The sequence below is a fragment of the Heterostelium album genome (assembly GCF_000004825.1).
Source record: "Heterostelium album PN500 unplaced genomic scaffold PPL_contig13, whole genome shotgun sequence".
Classification (NCBI taxonomy): Eukaryota; Evosea; class Eumycetozoa; order Acytosteliales; family Acytosteliaceae; genus Heterostelium; species Heterostelium album.
The window spans coordinates 758,028-770,379 of NW_008805090.1; the positions used below are offsets into that span (position 1 = coordinate 758,028).

A 12,352-nucleotide genomic window follows, 5' to 3' on the forward strand; every position below is an offset into this window, starting at 1 on the left:
AAAGAATGAGATAGAGAGAGATGGGAGATATCTTTTTAAATTTATCACATTTATTATTATCAAATATTGTTAAATACATAGAGCGAGATAATGATAGAATCATATTTAGTTTGGTGTGCAAGAAGTGGTTTCAAGAAAGAGATAAATATCTTTGTTTCAAAAAACAACAGCTTGATGAGAACTGCAAACCAAACGAAAACACACAACGTAACTACAATCTTTTATCATTCAAAAATCAAATATTATCAATTGAATATACTGTTACTCCCAAACCATTGTTGTATTTAAATGATTATAAATGTAGCTATAGCATAACAATTAATAAAACAAAAGTTGTATTAATAATTTGATAATATATTTATATAGATGATTCTCTTGATACTATTGAGATACCAGATGAAAAGAAACAAATAATATTTGGAAATAGACTATCACAACTTCATATTTTGACAAAACCATTTAGCGACCGACTTGCTTGCTCAAATGTCGATACTCTAAGTATCTCTGATCGCTTGGAGATACGATTCGATCAGTTCCCAAGCACTATCAAATCGTTGTCACTGAGTCAGCATAGTTGTTCTAAAGATTTCAAATGGTTACCGGAATCACTGGAGAAACTGTGTTTCTATAATCAATTCCACCAACAGATCATTACGCAATTCCAATCTACGATCAGACATCTCGAGTTCAGTGAGAACTATAATAGTCCTATTGCTATCAGACTGCTGCCTCCCCAACTAGAGGTGCTCATCTGTAGGAATGCATATCTTCCTAAGTTTGACGGTAGCGATCAACTTCCATCGACTCTAACAAAGTTGGATATCAACACCGATTGTGTTCGTCTACTGTCGAATTGCAATCTGCCTGCGCTCAGCCATTTGATTCTCAATATGTATCGAGAGTACCAGTTGAAACAAGGTGATATTCCAATGGCTGCCACCAAACTATCGTTGATACAAATGGATTGTCAGCTTCACCCAGAAGTACTTACATCACAACTACGCCATATTGAGTTTCACTACGGTAGCTTTAAGCTAGATAGAAATGTATTCTCTCACCTCGATCGTTTAGAGACGTTGTTATTCTCTGGCGCTTGTACGAATTCGTTGATACTTGGCAAACTACCTGCCAGCCTCAAAGTCTTAGAACTACCGAGTTTCACTTACAAGTTTGTTATCTCGGAAATCTGTGAGATTCCTGGCCGTCTTGATAAGCTAACCATTACATTCAATTCACTCACAACCTTGCTGTCAAAGCAATCATTACCTAAATCATTGGTACATCTACATATCTATCAAGGTTTGGAACCGGTGGTTGTTGAGTCACTTCCCGACGATCTGGAATCAATGGAAATCACTGGATCCAACTTTATTTTCGAATCCTCTAGCTATCCATCCTCACTGAGATCTTTAACTGCCAACAAAAGCTTCTTTGAAAACAATTCAATCATCGATCTACCAACTACAATCGTTCAAGTTACAATGTTGGTTTTTTTACTAAACTTTAAAACTTCAAAGATTGGATGACTCTCATTTTCTGTTGTTCAATGTCAACGAGAAAATAATAACAGATGGTATAATACATGTTTCAAAATTTAATAAATTTTTAACTACATTGGAATACTAATCTTTAGTGATAGATTAATAAATATTTGAAGTTAATGTTTTTACTTTTATATCATAAGAGCATTGATTTGGTAGTTATTTTCAATAACCTGACTGTTGAAGAGTTTTGATTCTTTTTATCTTAAACTTTGAAATGAAAATCCTTAAGATTCATCTTGGAGATTTTGATAGTTATTTTGATTTATTTCATCAATGGATAAATGAAACTTTTAAATTATATTGAGAAACTTTTTTTTTTTTTTTTTTTTTTAAATTATCCTTGTACTACCATTACTGATAGTCAAGTTGTAGAGCTTGATATTACCCTACAGTTCGTGTTTATTTATTTATTGTTGGAGCAGTTCAGCCACAGGCCGGCTGAGATGGCTTTTTTTTTTTTTTTTTTTTTTTTTTTATCAGAAAATCTATTTTTCCGCATGCGGGTTGTTGCTTTTATAAAGGCTCCAAGCGAAATTCAAACTCGTGACCCCTTCCTAACTCTTCATTTACTAGGGAATTACAATAACCAACTATGCTATGGAGCCTTTGATAAAAATTGGGGAAAATAATAAATATTTTATTTAAGTTCTCTTTTTTACCATCTCAAATACCACATCAACAATTCCATTGCTCGTGCCATCATCGATCGAGGTGGACATGTGCGCCAAAATCTCAAAGGCCGAAGCTGCTGAGCGACGGAAACAACTTACTTACACACTGCAATACAGGTGCCATTGCCACGCCGGGCACTGGGAATCATCTGTGAAGCCTGGCGTCAAGGCAAAAAAATTCATGTCTACGTCGACGAGACACGTAGTAGTGGTATCCAGGTAGTCCCAACCTAAGGAGTAGAACATAGAACAGATATCATTTCCCCCGCCTGGTCTTTAGTTGAAGTTCATTTTAATTAATTACTAGTTACAATAAAACCCGCGGTACAATTGTTGTGTTGTAGAATATCTCAACTTCCACCTTGTATTGTCACATCAAAAAAAAATTTAAGAAAAAGATAATAAAATAGAAGTACAATAACCAACTATGCTGGAGCTTCAGATGAAAAATTTTGATTTATTTAATTATAAACTAGAATATTAAATTTTTTATTCTATTCTGTTTTGTTTATTTTAATATCTACTTTTTTAAAACTATAAAATTAAACTTCCCATGTAAGACTGTTCCTTTAACCTATCAAGATATAATAATGAACACCCGTACATACTTTTAAAGATATTAAATTCACTGTTGTTTTAATATATAATAAAAACATCTTAATTTAATAATAATAAATGTGATGCTTGCAATTTAATTATAATAATAAATGATTTATTAATCTAGACCGATTTAAAGACCAGACATAATAACAATTCTATTTCTTTGATTTTTGTGGAGCTGCTGCACTACCTTTCTTTTTTGGTGTTGGTGGTGATTGCTTTCTTGGTGACTTGGCTGGTGAGGGTGGAGCTTGTTGCTGTTGCAATGCTTTTACTTTCTGGCTAATGAATTGAGTGAATCTGGCCGATGTGATTTGTTGAGCTTCTGCCTCTTCCCACAACTCTTGAGTACAAATATTGGTTGGAGTATTCAACATCAATTGATTCAATTTAATAGCCAAACAAGTAGAGAAAAATAAAACTAATAAAAAAAAAAAGAAAAATAATAAATAATTGAAATTTGTTAGAATAATTATTATTAAAAACATTATGAAAAATATATACATACTCTTTCTTGGTATTTACCAATGATTCTTTTGTGGTTTCAAGTGATTGTGAGATTTCAGTGTTGGTGGTGGTAGTTGTTTCAACGTTGACTTGGAGTTGAGCGATGAGAATCTGGTCGGATTCCAACTTCTTGGTTTGCTCGGACTTGTCTTGCTCCAAACGCTCGAGCAACTTCTTGGTCGACTCGTTTTGTGAGTGCAACTGGCAGAGTTGGTCGCGGAGCACGGCAATAGTATGTTGGCTATACTTCTCGGTCTGAGAGCGTTCATCGTTGATATCAGAGAGTTTCTTGTCAAACTCTTGGTGCAATGCTTCAACGGTAGACGACAACTTCTTCTCCATATCCTCCAACTGTAGCTTGGTATCTTTCTCACGGCTCTCAGCACTGACTCTCTTTTCATCCAATTGTTTCAACTTTTCCAAAAGTTCTTTCTTTTCATTTTCAATCTCTCCTTTTTCTGTAGATTTTTAATCAATCAATCAATCAATAATTAATTAATAAATATTTAACTATGTTGTTTGGAAAAATAAAATTAAAAAATTTACCTTTTTGAGCACTTGACAATTGTTGTTGTAAACTTTGTATCTTATCTCTGTTCTCTGTAATTTCTTCTTGTAATTTTACAACATCTTTTTTTAATAAAAGAAAAAAAGAAAGAATAATAAGTATAAACTATACAAAGAATAAATGATATATCAATAAACTTACCGTCCATAGATTTAATAGTTGGTAATTGTGCAGTCATATTTCTAAATCTCTTTTGTTTCAATGTTTTATTCTTTGGACTCTTGAAATTCTATATATATTGAAGGGTAATGAATATAATGACAATGTTTTGTAATTTATAATTTAAGAATAATACTTACGGGTGAACTTGTTGGAGATTTAGAGAATACTCTGACATCATCATCGTTTTCATCGGAACTACCGGAGGAAGAAGAAGAAGAGTTTACTGGTGAGTTTAGTACTTTGACTGGTGTAAGTGGACTACGCTCGCCATTGTTGTTGTTGTTGTTGTTGTTGTTGTTTGCCTTTGTGGGTGTAGTGATGGTAGCACCCAAGTTGAAAGCGATCGGTTGATTCTCCTTGACCGGTGTGAATACCATAGAACTAGCACCACCTTTGACAGGTGTTGTCATTTTTGCACCGTTGGCACTACCGTCGACAGCAACACCATTAGTTGTTGCACCATCTTTATACAATGTCAACATGTCCTTCAGACCACCTTGATTCTTACCGGTAGTTCCTATAGGTTGTACAAATGGTGATGAACTATTTCTTGGATACATTTTATATATTATATTATATTTGTACAAAAATAAAAATAAAAAACTTTTAAAATAATAAATAAATCTAGTTTTTTATAGATTGATTTGATTGATTGCTTGACTATTTGATTGACTTTTTAAATTATAAGATTAATAACTTTTAATCGATTAAAAATTAAATAATAATAATTATAATAATTTATTATTATTGCTTCAATTTTAAAAAAATAGTGTGTATATTAATTGATTGAATGATAAGTAGTGTTAAAGATTACAGACTGTTAATAATCTGATGAAAATCAAAAGTTTTTGAAAATTATCGTGTTGCATTAATTTATCCGTTAAAATTTTAAAAACAAACTTAGCAAAATCAAATTTTCAAATTTAAATTTTTAAAAATTGCAAAAAAAAAAAAACGTTGGCACAGACAAAGATTAATTGAAAGTGATACTCTGATATTAATAAACTTGTGATCTGCTAAGTTTACATCATATATCTACCAATTTCTATTTTTTTTTTTTTTTTTTGAACAACTAACCTCTCATAATTAATATTTTATAAAAAAAAAAAAGAATCTTTTTTTTCTTTACTTTATATAATTATTTCCCTTTCTATGCTTATCAATGATCATTATTATTTTATTTATATTATTATTTTCTATTAAAGAACAAAAAGATGATCTATTATTTATTTATTTATTTTTTGAAAAAAACCCTAAAACTATACATCATATTTATTTTTTATATGATCTATCTGTGCAATTATAATAATCAAAAAAACACATAATTTGATATTTTTATATCTTTTAAAAATTTATAAAAGGTTATATTTTGGGCAAAATTTTATCAGGGAACCATTTCAAGACCCATGCATACCCACACTGTTTATTTTAAACTACCAATTTTCATTTTCCATTTATTTTTTTCACAAAAATGATCATCAAAATCAAATCGATTTTTGATCTGAGTTACATTGGAATTTATTGCTAAAACAACTCATTTTTGCATAAACTACATCTTTAAAAAAACTATTTTTTTAACTAAAACATTGTCAAGATCCAAAAACAACTCATTATTATTATTTTTAAAAAAATGTAAGTATATTTATTTACTTTTTTATTATTCTTTGAATATTTTTTGGTTACTAGTTGTTGTATAGTAGATAGAAAGTAATTAATCATTGATTAATATTTAATCAACATCACAATCAATCAAACAAACATATCAAAATACTCTATCTCTACAATTATATTTTATTTTTTTATTTTTCGGATAAACCAAGTTAATTAATAAACGATAACACAATTTGTATCGTATTTATCATCGAGTGTGTGAGGATTTAAATTGGATCAATTAAATCCGATGCAAGCCTGTGACATTGAAAATTGTTTTTCTTTTGGTTTTTCTTTTTTATTTTGGTTGTTAATTTTTTTGTAGTATTTGTTTATGATAATATTAATCGAATACCCAAAAACATATCATTCTTAATTTATACATGATTGATATTTTCATTTAAAAACTTTCAATAAAATATTGACCATACACCTCCACATGTTTGGTATTGAAAAATTCAAAAAAAAAATGTGTTATGATATTATTATCCAAAACCAACAATAACATCCACATGAAATAAAAAAAAAAAAAATCAATAAAAAAAGAAAAAAAGAAAAAATTTAAAAAATCAAAAAATAAAAATAAAAATAAAATATAAAAAAAACACACTCCACTCTTACATTCACACACACAATTCAACAGCTTACTTCAACCTTTCTTTTCTCTAAATTTTGAATCATATCAAAATCATTTATCTATCTCAACAAAAATAACAATAAACAATAACAAAATAAATAAACTAATTATATTTTAATTTAAATTATTAGTCTTTTTTTTTTTAAAACAAACAAATTTGTATTATATATATTATATATTATTTATTATTAAGAAATAAAAAAAAAACAAAAAAAATTGGAATAAATAATTTCATTTCTGGAAAATTTATAATTTTTTTTAATAATAACAACTATATAAAAAAGCAAAAGCAAAAAGAATGGGTGGAAATTTATCATCTGAATTGAAATCATCGAAATACAGAAAGAGAGAAGTTGTCGATTTGAGAAAGATGGAAATCGATAAACTGCCACCAACCATTGGAACATTGTTGTGCAAACAATTGTTGTTGGCAGAGAACGACTTGACTACACTCCCAGAGGAGATCGGAAAGTTGGTGAATGTCGAGGTTTTGGATGCATCAAAGAACAGAATCACATCGATCCCAATCGAAGTCGGACAGATCAAATCATTGAAGGAGTTGTTCCTCAACAACAACAAGTTGTTCTGCACTCCGCTGCCCGCTAAACTCGGTGACTTACGTCAGCTGACCAAGCTCGATCTCTCTGGTAACCAACTGGACGAACTCCCAGTGGACTTGTCGAATTTGGAGCATCTCGAGTATTTCGATCTCTCCGATAACCAGCTCCAGTCGTTCCCGATGGAGTTTGGCAAGTTGCACGACCTCCAGACTTTCAATATCTCAAAGAACCAGCTCAAGGTGTTGCCAGCCGAGATCTCTGGATGGATCAAGTTGCAGGAGCTCAACGTCTCGCTCAATCAGCTCATTACATTGCCAAACCAGATCGGTCTGCTCGGTCAACTGTCCACACTCAACGCCAGCTCCAACAAGCTTCAGATGCTCCCAGAGGAGTTGTCCCACATGATCTCACTGACCGACCTCGACCTCAAGGTGAACCCACCTCTCCAATACGTGCCATCGCTCGCCAACTTGCGTGCACTCAAGAAGCTCAGCATCAGAAATCTACAGATCTCTCACTTGCCAATGGGTATTGGATTGCTCTCTGAACTACAGGAATTGGACATTCGTGACAACCCACAACTCAAAGAGATCCCCTACGACGTCGGTACTCTGATCAACCTTCAGAAGCTCGATCTCTACGGAAACAACATGAAGATTGTCCCACGTGAAATCGGTAACCTTGTAAATCTCCAAACTCTCGATCTCCGTAACAACATGTTACTCATCGATAACGTACCACAAGAGATTGGTCGTCTTGTAAATTTGAAAAAACTGTCACTCTCTGGTAATCGTTTAGTTGCACTTCCAGCTGAAATTTGTACTTTAACTTCATTAAAAGTAAGTAATAATAGTAAGATTCTTTAAACAAGAAATAATATTAACAGTATTTTCATTTTCTTTTCATTCATTTTTTTTTTTTTTTAGGAATTGGAATGTGCCAATAATCAATTATTACAAATTCCAGGAGAGATTGGAAATCTTACAGGTTTGACAAAGGTTAATTTCTCTGCCAATAAATTGACAGCGATTCCAGCGTCGTTCGGTAATTTCTCAGAGTTGCAAATTATGGACGTAAAGAGCAATGAGATTGCCGAGCTTCCAAATACATTGGGTGGATTGAAATCTATCACCAAGATTGATTTGTCACACAACATGTTGACCGAGTTGCCATGGGAGTTTGGTGACTTGACCACCATGACCGTACTCGACGTCAGCCACAACCCATTGACATTGCCACCAAACCCAGTCGTTATGAAGGGTACCGAAGCAATCATCCAATGGCTAAAGAAGTTTGAAAAGGAAGGACGTAAAGGAAAGGTTTCAGGTTTGGAGATCCAAACAGAAGAAAAAGATAAAAAATAAATAAATCCAAAAAAATAATAGTTATAATTATAAATAAATAAAATAAAATAAAATAATAATAACCAAGGTAATTTAATAATGAGGGAAAGTAACTACTCACTTTTGTAGTAAACTGAAGCAAAATAATTGAATTTACATACGATTGCTTAAATTCAATTCTTTTGAGATAGTGTTTCATGATATTCATTGAAAATTTTACTATATTTATCTAGCTGGCAAAAATTGACAAAGTTTGCGAATTTTCAAATGATAATTATAAAAAAAACAAAATGAAAAATAAAAACAACAATAATAATATTGTTATGACAAAACCCCCCATTTTTTATCATACACTTTGTTTTTTTTTTGGTTCTTTGTTTTACAGGTAGTTTTTACTCATTCTGCTACTGTTTGTTTCATTCCATCATTTTCATTTATTCAATCATTTTATTCATTTAATCAATCATTTCTCTTTTTTTTTTTTATTTATTAAATTTTTATTTTATTTTTATATATTTATTTTAAAACAAGCATAACATACAATACGATACGATACAAATACAATTATATTATTATTACTGTATAGACAACCAACATTTGACAACTCATAACTTAACATAACAAGTTTAATTAATTTATATTCATTCGTTCAATCCTATTCAGAAGATAAGATAATCAGTTTAGTTTAGTTTAGTAATAGTTTTTGTATTGTATTGTATTGTATAGTATAGTATATATTTTTTATAAAGATGATTGCAATCTTTGTATTGATTATGGTTGCAGTGGCAATCGGAACAACCAAATTAATTCATAGATATATTTCCTTAAAAAAGACACCTCTGTAAGTTAGTTAATTTATCATTATCATTCACTTAATTCATATATATATATATTAACTTTTGTATCATTTTAGGTATGTATTAATAATGTCATGGATAGGATGGTTTATGTGTTTTGGTATCGTTTGTTTAGTACCAATAGATGTATTAGCTGTATGTATTCGATATTATCTATCTTTAGAGAGATTCTATCAAATCAAATCAAATACAATCGATAAATATTGACTTTAACAAATGACCGCAATGATAATATCAATCATTATCTATTTAAAATATGTATATTTATAGACACAATATAGAGATTGTTTAGAATCGAAAGGAGTTAATCAATGTGAACGTGCACCATGGTCATATGTTTCAAGCGATGTTTTATATTATTTCTATCAGACATTCTATTTTGGTACATTGTTATTGACGTGGTTGGTCTATCCATTTTTGGGATCGTTGGTGTTGGCAGGTGACTTTAAACTGACAGAAAGAATACAGCGATCGATTCGTGAGAATGTATATCTCTATCTCATTTTCGTTGTCATTGGATTCATCATTATGATATGGCTGCTGGCAGTGAAGCATCTCGTTTGGTCAAGCATGGTCGGTTATGCAATGGCCGCTGCCAACACTTGGGGTATCATCTTGGTAATCATCTTGATGGGTTACGGACTGGTCGAGACACCGAGAAGTCTGTGGAACAATGCGAATCGCCAGTTGGTACTGAGACACCTGCAGTTCAAAGTCAGCTCGCTGCAGCACCAGAAGAAGAAGGCGAGCGACGAGTTGTTCGCCACGATGAAGCAAGTGAAGAAGGTGGCAGAAAAGACGAGAAAGTACGATCCCTACGAGAAGTACGTACAGATCATCATTGAGCAGTGTCCACCAGAGTTGTACTCGACCATTCAGTTTGGCGAGGGTACCGGTGAGATTACCTATTCCACACTGGTGGCGCTGAACAGCCGTTTAAAGTCGGCGGTACAAGACGCCAATCGATCGGAATCGCTCTACAACCAGTGCGTAGAAGAGGCCTATGCTCTCGAGGACATCTTGGCGAGTGGCGCCAGTCTCGATCGAACGATCCACTGGAGTTTCAAAGATGCGCGAACCGGTCGTTTCGCAGCGCAACTCGATCGCGCCGAATGGATTTGGTTCACCTATCTCGAGGTGCCAGTGTTCCGTCTTGTTGCACTGCTCTTTGCCATATGCTCAGTCATCTTGGTGTGGTCAGAGATCTCCGTTGCAATCAAGAGCACCGACGTCTCCATCCTCTCCAACATCGTTTTGCACTCTGATGTCAACAATCTCGGCATCCAAATCGTCCTATTCTTCCCACTGGGTTATGCGGCACTCGTAACCTACTCTACACTTTTCAAAATCAGAATTTTCAATTACTATCGTCTCATCTCTGGACAACATTCAGATTCCAATTCAATATTATTTAGTGCAGCGTAAGTAATCAATCGATCGATCGACTAGTGTTTTCTAATTTACTAAACAACGTTCATTGGATTGATTTGGTTGATCTGATTAATTATAGTTATCTTTGCAGATTGGCAGCACCTCTATGTTATAATTTCATTACATTTATTAAAACAAAGACAACATTCACAGATGTTATGGGTGAGTCAAACTTTGTTCCATTTTTAGGACAATACTTTTATATCTATTTCCCAATCGTCATTACAGTTGTAGTGTTGGCAACTGCATTCAATCTTTACTCTAGACTGATGAACTGTCTCAACATTACCAGATTCAGATTCGACAATGATTTTTCACATGAGAATATAGATGAAGGAAAGATGATACTTGAACATGGTAAGAAAAAAATATTAGAAGATTTAGATTTAGATATAAACTAATATATTTGTTATTGTTGATAAAATCTATATAGAAAAGAGAAGAAGAGAAGTAGCTAAAAAGACAGCTGCAATCGATAGATCAAATCCATGGTCAAATACAGCATCGTCCAGTAGCAACAGTAGATTCAGTTCAAACAATGACAAACGTTATACTCTACTTAGAAATACTCTTGACGATGAATTCAATGACGATATTGAATCGGGTACACTCGATACCTACAACGGTAAGAGTGGCGGTAACGCACTAGGACAGAGCACAGGCAGTGCAAACAACACTCCATCGACACAATCACCACAACAAAGCGAATCTCGATTGAAATCATCATTCAACGGATTTCCAAGTATGAGCACGATTTTCGGAAGAAACGATCGTGATAAACTTATAAGAAATAACAATAATAATAATAATAAATTTTAATAGTATATAATTATTTAATTTAATTTTAGATCAAAAAACAAATAACTTTGTATTATTTATTCTCTTCTCTCTCTTTTTATTTTGAAGTTTGTTTTGTTTTGTTTTGTTTTTCAATTTATTCAGCATATCCAGGAACTTTTAATTCTTTTCTAAATGCTTTAATCATTTCTTGTTTTTCTCTGTCTGATACCAATGATGTATCTACTCCTTTGATTTTAATTTGCTCATCACCTAACAAATCGATATTATATTAGTTTTTAAATGAACTATTGTTTTAATCTTAGTAATCGATTTTGGTTTTAATTACCATTGTTGTTTGTATAGGAAACAGTTACACCATTCGATGATTTGGATGCACTGAAACTATAGTTATGCTTGCTGATTGGATGTACATTGTAGGTAGTTTCACAAATACCATCTTGACATGTTGTAACTACACTTGTTAGTTCTTCTGTATCAGGTAGTTGATTGTTGTTGTTGTTTGTATTTTGAGTTGAGCTTGAAGATCTATGATATTCTGTATGTGAACTAACTGTTTTACGTGTTGAGGATGAAGATGATGATGAATAACTATACGATGAAGAAGATGAAGATGAAGAATGGTGATGATGTACATTTTGTTGTTGTTGTTGTTGTTGTTTTGGAATATCTACATTATTATTATTGTTGTTGTTAATATCAACATTTATATTATCATGACGTGGATTACGATGAAGATTATGATTATAAGAAGATGAAATGGTTACCACTAGCAACAATAGTAACACCGATAGCAATATGTTTAATTTTTTCATATCTGATTTCTCATAGTTTTGTGAAAATAAATATGGTTAACAATATTGGTTTTTTTAAATTTTTTGAAAAAATTATTAATGAATGTGTTTAAATTGATGTTTTTGATGACTCATCACAAACTAGTTATTTTTTATACTTATACTTATTTTTATATATATTTAAAATTTGGTGGAGGAGATTGATTTCATTTTTTCCTTTTGAATGATGG

General features: G+C 32.0%; 6 protein-coding genes across 6 annotated transcripts; 4 read left to right on the forward strand and 2 right to left on the reverse strand.

Annotated features, from left to right (window-relative positions):
- Positions 1–20: 20 nt before the first annotated feature.
- On the forward strand, positions 21–2,671 carry PPL_06091 (uncharacterized protein; the record flags this gene model as incomplete). The annotated part of the gene is made up of 3 exons (XM_020576958.1): positions 21–108; positions 367–1,483; positions 2,626–2,671. 3 exons carry the CDS (start codon positions 21–23, stop codon positions 2,669–2,671), a joined length of 1,251 nt encoding a protein of 416 aa, XP_020433370.1.
- A 299-nt stretch (positions 2,672–2,970) lies between these two features.
- Positions 2,971–4,612, reverse strand: PPL_06092 (uncharacterized protein; the record flags this gene model as incomplete). Its single annotated transcript, XM_020576959.1, has 6 exons — positions 2,971–3,236; positions 3,320–3,348; positions 3,570–3,780; positions 3,869–3,952; positions 4,032–4,119; positions 4,190–4,612. The coding sequence occupies 6 exons, from the start codon at positions 4,610–4,612 to the stop codon at positions 2,971–2,973; spliced, it is 1,101 nt and encodes a 366-aa protein (XP_020433371.1).
- A 2,025-nt stretch (positions 4,613–6,637) lies between these two features.
- Positions 6,638–7,446, forward strand: PPL_06093 (leucine-rich repeat domain-containing protein; the record flags this gene model as incomplete). Its single annotated transcript, XM_020576960.1, has 2 exons — positions 6,638–7,088; positions 7,127–7,446. 2 exons carry the CDS (start codon positions 6,638–6,640, stop codon positions 7,444–7,446), a joined length of 771 nt encoding a protein of 256 aa, XP_020433372.1.
- Positions 7,447–7,549: 103 nt separating this feature from the next.
- lrrA (leucine-rich repeat domain-containing protein) lies at positions 7,550–8,263 on the forward strand (the record flags this gene model as incomplete). The annotated part of the gene is made up of 2 exons (XM_020576961.1): positions 7,550–7,738; positions 7,826–8,263. The coding sequence occupies 2 exons, from the start codon at positions 7,550–7,552 to the stop codon at positions 8,261–8,263; spliced, it is 627 nt and encodes a 208-aa protein (XP_020433373.1).
- Positions 8,264–9,168: 905 nt separating this feature from the next.
- PPL_06095 (LMBR1 domain-containing protein) lies at positions 9,169–11,349 on the forward strand (the record flags this gene model as incomplete). Its single annotated transcript, XM_020576962.1, has 6 exons — positions 9,169–9,234; positions 9,370–9,585; positions 9,669–9,923; positions 9,949–10,520; positions 10,610–10,887; positions 10,964–11,349. 6 exons carry the CDS (start codon positions 9,169–9,171, stop codon positions 11,347–11,349), a joined length of 1,773 nt encoding a protein of 590 aa, XP_020433374.1.
- Positions 11,350–11,464: 115 nt separating this feature from the next.
- Positions 11,465–12,143, reverse strand: PPL_06096 (uncharacterized protein; the record flags this gene model as incomplete). The annotated part of the gene is made up of 2 exons (XM_020576963.1): positions 11,465–11,580; positions 11,657–12,143. The coding sequence occupies 2 exons, from the start codon at positions 12,141–12,143 to the stop codon at positions 11,465–11,467; spliced, it is 603 nt and encodes a 200-aa protein (XP_020433375.1).
- Between the last annotated feature and the right edge of the window lie 209 nt (positions 12,144–12,352).